The sequence below is a fragment of the Rhyacophila brunnea genome, unplaced genomic scaffold (assembly GCF_057557595.1).
Source record: "Rhyacophila brunnea isolate RB1 unplaced genomic scaffold, BYU_Rbru_1.0 scaffold_186, whole genome shotgun sequence".
In the NCBI taxonomy this organism is placed as follows: domain Eukaryota; kingdom Metazoa; phylum Arthropoda; class Insecta; order Trichoptera; family Rhyacophilidae; genus Rhyacophila; species Rhyacophila brunnea.
The window spans coordinates 252,938-259,632 of NW_028232844.1; the positions used below are offsets into that span (position 1 = coordinate 252,938).

At 35.8% G+C, this 6,695-nt stretch overlaps 1 protein-coding gene across 1 annotated transcript; it reads left to right on the plus strand.

The window, feature by feature from the left end:
- Window positions 1-2,574: 2,574 nt before the first annotated feature.
- LOC147073041 (uncharacterized) lies at window positions 2,575-4,716 on the plus strand. Its single transcript, XM_085945673.1, has one exon. It carries the CDS (start codon window positions 2,575-2,577, stop codon window positions 4,714-4,716), a length of 2,142 nt encoding a protein of 713 aa, XP_085801799.1.
- The last annotated feature ends 1,979 nt before the right edge of the window (window positions 4,717-6,695 follow it).

Sequence of the window (6,695 nt, forward strand, 5' to 3'; positions counted from 1 at the left end):
CAGGTTTAAAGTTGATCAGGATGAAAACCACATGAACCCACAAGTGGGGAATATTGCCCACTCTATCGTTGAGAACAATGTTATGTACCCTAAGGACGAAAATTCCCATACAGAATTGAAAGATAATAAAGTTCAGCTAAATACTCTTATTAAACAGAAAGTTTTAAAATATCTTAAAAGCATGGCTCCCAGAGAAGAAATAGACTCTGATGACAAATGTATCCAAAGAAAGAGTAGAAGATTGAGAAGAAAGAAGACCAGCTTTAAGTGTAGGAATGGCTGCAAGCTAATGGATGAAATGGCCAGGCTAAAGGATGTTAAACAAGAGGGTATTAGAAAGAAAATCTTTGTGAGATCGAAGCTTGATAATAAGCCACATAAGAGTGAATATAGCCGGGCTGATAATAATGTCCATGATTACAAACGTTCCAATATCAGCACGTACAGTGTTGATCATTTATTTGACCACAATATATTTACTCAAATTGGAGGCACTCTATCTGAGCCCATTCTGTTCAAAGATAACAGTTTGAACACTACACTCTTGTTCAAAACTGACTCCTATCCATCGGATAATGGCATATCTCTGTGTAAAAAAGAATATTCACAGTTCTTAAACAACCAGGTATCCAGTGTGCCAGACTTATTTGCACCAGATTCTGTATACTCAAAAAAAGCACAAAATATTTCGAAGTCAGTTTCAGAAATAGATCAGTTTAGGAGCAATTTCACTTCGAAATCCGATAAGTCTCTATTGTCCAGCAAAAGAGATATCAAGTTGGAAGAAACATTTAATATGTTCTATTCGAAGTCAAATGATAGCAAATATAGCTCAAGCGCAATTGTTTGCTCTAGCAATATTAATAACACTATGGTAAAGAGTTTTACTAGCCCTACCTACACCAACGAATCAGATTTGGCTTCAATAATTTCAGCCTATAACCACCAATCCGATGAAATATCTGTGGAGGATATTATTTCTTTTTACGAAGACTTTGATGCATCTCGAACTATTCCAGAAATAAGATGCCTAAAATTAGTAGCACGAAAGTAACGACACACATCCGGGTCTTCAAAACGAAATCGGCGGTTTTGTAAATAATCCCTCATAATATTAAATTTGTAGGATAATCCTAAATATAAACGGCTATTATACTTTCGTGTTCCATAAACTCTTTTACAAATGGTTGAATTTTCTAGGTGTGTCGAGATAGTATAATAGTCTGAGATAATTATGCTTTAGTGTAATTATCCCTGGTTTACTGTTTTCTTACTATTGTTAAGTCCAAAATGTTTATTTAATGAAGCCAAACTATACAGTCTCCTTGAATCAGCCCCAGAATCTTTAGTACATCTTAGTAATTAATGATTTATGAGTCTTATAAAACGTTTTTTAATTTACCATTTTTCAAGTACCACATTACAACAAAACAATTCTCAATGGTAATTTTGGATATATCAAATCTAATTACAAATCACTCAAAATCTATTTATTAATTTTAGCTGGATAGGCTGAAGACACAGCTATTCTTCGGTATTATCAGTTAACAGCATTTGTTCCTCTTCTTCGCAGCCTTAAAAAGCATTTTTGTTTGTGTATTTAGGCTTTCACTCTTTGCAACAAGATCAGATAACGTCTCTCCTCTCTCCAAAATTGCAGACAGCCCTTCAACGACAACAGTATTGCACTTTGCCAGTTCTTTATTTATTTTATCCGTCAGATCTTTATCCTCCCATTCCTTGTATTCTTTAATTAATGTCTCATAGTCTATATTGTAATTGGAAGTCTCGCTTAAGTCGTGGTGAGTGATACATATGTTGGTTAGTTTGAATGCTACTGCACTGCTATATTCTCCATCCGTTATAATTACAACTCTTTTCTTGCTATTTTGTTTTGTAAATATTTTTACCTTTGTTTGTTCGTTTAAAACTTCATGAATTTCAGTGATCTTACTATCCGGTTTTATTCCCTTACAAATTTCCAAAACCATTGCTCTGATAACACTTTTTATAGAGCCACGTACAAAAAAACCAAACTGAGACAATTCGTATGCTTCTCTAGTAATGGACTGCGTAAAATTATCCATATCGATGATTGCAAAAACGGGCATAAAATGAGGGTATGGAAATTAGTATAAAAATATGAGGTATCCATATCTAGGTAGAATAGTGCACAGTACCACTGAAGCTCCCCATGGGCTGATCCATACGATGTAGTCTTATCTGGTCTCACCAAGAATTGTTCTTTTCACATCTAATTCAAGAGCAAAGTTACTATCCGTACCTTTCCCATATCATAATACCAGTTTGTCCAGAAGGCTTATAAAGTGAGTAATGTCTTTATTACCTTAAATAATATGTGTTTGACACGAGATGAATTGTGTAGGAATACTCAGTCTCTATTTATACAGCATAGCTAACCAATTTTGGCTTTTGATTTTATGAAGCAGTTCAAGTACCATGTACTCGTAAGCTTGTAGATTCATTTCCAAGACTTCAGCCATTTTTCTAGAATTTTCAACAATATTTTTTCTAGAATATTTTTTCTATAAAATTTTTCAGACTTTTTCGCCCATGTCGACTCAAAGGAAAACTATTACACTTGGTATTGATTTAGGGACCACTATGAGTTGTATGGCTGGTATGGTGAACGGTGAGCTGACCATTATAGAAAATGAGGATGGTGGGAGAATAACGCCATCTGTTGTTTGCTATAACAAGACCACTGCAGACAATAACAGACCATACTTTGTTGGTGATAAGGCACTTATTTCTGCACTTACGAATCCAGAGAATCTTGTGTATGAAGCAAAGAGAATGTTTGGTAAGGGGTACTACCATTCTGACATTCAGAAGTCCATGAAGTACTGGCCATTCAAACTGAAGGAGATTAAGGCTTCTTCAACGGATATTGCAAAAGAAAAGGTTGAGGATAACATAGGTATTGTGATAACAGTTGATGGGAAAGAAACAATCTATGAACCAATTCAGATTTCAGCAGCTGTTCTGAAATACTTGGCGAATTCTGCAAAGGAACGTCTGAATGGATTCCCCACATATATTGTTATTACAGTCCCAGCATATTTCCATGATGGTGCAAAGCAGAGAACTCTCGGAGCCTCCAAAATCGCTTTCTCTAATGAAGTTGATTCTAATGGCAAGCCACTTGATGTTCAGACTGTTTTGCTGGCTGAGCCAACAGCCGCTGCTATGGCCTATGGTTCAAAGATGATCAAGAACAATCAGGTGAAAGATGGTGATGAAGAGAGGATTCTTGTATTTGATCTGGGTGGTGGTACTTATGATGTTTCGATTTTGGAATTTAACTACGATAAGAATAATCCCGTTGGAGAGGTAAAGGCAACCGATGGAGATAACTATTTGGGTGGTGGAGATTTTGACAATATTATTATAGAAATGGCCAGAAATGAGTTCAAGAAAGCCTATCCAGAAGAAGTATCAAACACTAAGATGACAAAGGAACAGGAGTTGAATGACAAGAAAAACGATATCAGATTGAGACAGGAGGCTATCAAGATCAAGTCTCAGCTTTCATCTGGAACCACTGCTACATTTAATTTGAGCTGTTACAGGGGAGAAAAGGGAATTAATTTTGAGGTAACAAGAAGTAGATTTGAAAGAGCTTCCAAGTCGTTGTTTGATAGGTTGTTGGAGAAGTGCAAGGGAGTTCTCCTCTCTTACTCCAAGATCACACCAGTTTACACGGATGATGGTAAGCTTGATTATGATGCAACAAAGAGAGCAAACAACTCCACAAAGGATTTCAATGCAGTTATTGAGCAGGCTAAGTCAGAGATTGACCGTGTGATTATGGTTGGTGGTTCTAGCAGAATTCCGAAAGTTAAGTCAGTCCTAGAATCGTTCTTTGGGGAAACTGCGGATTCATCTAACAAGAAGGTTGTTTCTATATTGAATCCAGATGAGTCTATTGCATATGGTGCAGGATATTTTGCCAATGCCTGCTGTCCAAGCTCTGACGATAATGAAGGTCCAAAGTTGTTGTTGGTGGATAATGTTCCATTGAATCTAAATATTGAAACCTACGGGGGTGTAGCCACACCTATTATTGAGGCTAGAACAGCTATTCCAGCCAAGAACGCTCAGGTTTTCACAACAGCAGCAGATAATCAAACGAGTGTTTCAATTGTTATAACTCAAGGTAACAGACCACAGTCTTCAGATAATTATCACGTGGGTTCCTTTACATTGAACAATATTGCACCAGCAAGAAAAGGGGAGCCTCAAATTGAGGTAACCATTGAGGTTGATCAGAACAACATTCTTAAGGTTACAGCCGTTGATAAGAAATCGGGAATGTCAGAGATATTCGTGCAGAATATGACTGACAAGCTCACCGATGAGGATATTGAAAGAATGAAAAATCTTGCTGCAGAGCATGCTAAGGCAGATGAAATTTTCTCAAAGAGAGTTGCAGCCAAGAATCAGTTCGAAAGCCTGCTCTATGAATTCCAGGATAAGATTGATTCTGCTCAGATCAGTGAAGAGATCAAAACTCAGATGAGGGCAAAGTGTGATGAGGAAGAGAGATATTTGAGGGGTGAGGCAATGGGCGCTCAGCCAGAAGCTATCAAAGCAAGAATGGAAGAGTTTTCCAAAACAATTACCCAAATGATGAGTGGATCAGCATCTGAGGCAAAGCCAACAGACAATGGGGACGTAGAAGAAGTTCTATAAATTATTTAGAATAATTGACTTGTTTGTAAATTAAAACATTTTTAATAGGTTCTTTTTATGTATCTTTCAGCCTCTAAACACATATTCATGCTAAAAAGTACTACAAATTTCTGTTCCAGTTAATTTATTTTATGATGCTCATATTCATTATTAGCCTAGAGGAAGTTGATCTCTAGAATATATATGATTATTGAAATTATTTGATCAACTCTTTTTACTAATCTGTGTTTCCTAGGCATTATAAGATAAGGACGAGTGGTAAGCAATTTATAATCAAATAGGATCAGGGGGGTTGTATAAGCAATGATATTTAAGGAGACAAAAAAGTGTGTAAAAACGTTGTAAAAACGAAGAAAAATAACAAAAGTAAGTATTCCCCTTTAATTATTTATTCCTCACCGTCCTCCACAGTGTTAATGTACTGGAGAGATATTCCATCCTCACTGTCTCCAACAACTCTGATAAAATTCCTGAGAGCTTTTGTCCTCAGAAATCTCCTGATATACTGCTTCATGTCGGCTTTCAGAACATTTCCCTTCGAGGACGAAACTTCGATCGACGTCTCGTTGTCTGTGAATGTCAGGACACGAGAGGCATATTCCCTGCTGTTTTTGACCTTCATTTTTGACTTGAGGAAGGAAATCATGTCGTCCGACTTTACTAGGCCGTCATTGACTTGGTCTTTAAATGATACTGTAAAGATCCTGGTGGCTGTTTCCATTGGGGCGAAAATTTTTGTAAAAAATATCAAATGGCTGTGGAGTTTATAATATTCTAGAGTTTGTGGATCCTACTGTGAGATACAACATAAATTCCTGATCCATCTGTTATACATATCTCTCTGAATAACAAATAGGAGTGAGATAATTTTCAAAGATACTGTAAAAATTCTAATGCAAGATATTGGATTGGCAGTAGCTATTCAGTCTTTGTTATTCATAAGTTTTTTGATATGTCACAGCTATCATAATACAATCGATGGTTATAATATGTATCAGATTAGTAAGAATTATAATTAAATGACTTTCCAATTTCTTAAAAATAATAAGAAAAGCATAAACTTTTAACATATACGAAAATTTCTAAAATTGACTGATATTTACAAACTTTTTATTGAATAAATACCACTAGAATTGAGTTGTTTGTGCTTGCTGTTAAATTAATCTACAAATGATTAAAATTTTAGCACTTGAATATTTTGATTTCACACGATAATTCAAAAAGTTATGGTATATACAGATCTTTTTATTTATTCATATTACTAAACTGAAAGATCAAACGAGCAAAAACTTCTGTTAATAACTCACCTATAAATTTGGTCATTATGAACACTTTTGATTTTTACAAACATCTTTGCAATTTACTTTACTCTTATTAGTTATTCAGAGAGATATGTATAACAGATGGATCAGGAATTTATGTTGTCTCTCACAGTAGGATCCACAAACTCTAGAATATTATAAACTCCACAGCCATTTGATATTTTTTACAAAAATTTTCGCCCCAATGGAAACAGCCACCAGGATCTTTACAGTATCATTTAAAGACCAAGTCAATGACGGCCTAGTAAAGTCGGACGACATGATTTCCTTCCTCAAGTCAAAAATGAAGGTCAAAAACAGCAGGGAATATGCCTCTCGTGTCCTGACATTCACAGACAACGAGACGTCGATCGAAGTTTCGTCCTCGAAGGGAAATGTTCTGAAAGCCGACATGAAGCAGTATATCAGGAGATTTCTGAGGACAAAAGCTCTCAGGAATTTTATCAGAGTTGTTGGAGACAGTGAGGATGGAATATCTCTCCAGTACATTAACACTGTGGAGGACGGTGAGGAATAAATAATTAAAGGGGAATACTTACTTTTGTTATTTTTCTTCGTTTTTACAACTCTTTTCTTCTACATTTTACACTCCATTTTTCTCCTTAAATGTCATTGCTTATGAAGCTTGTAACATTGGTGAGTACTTCCATGCTACAA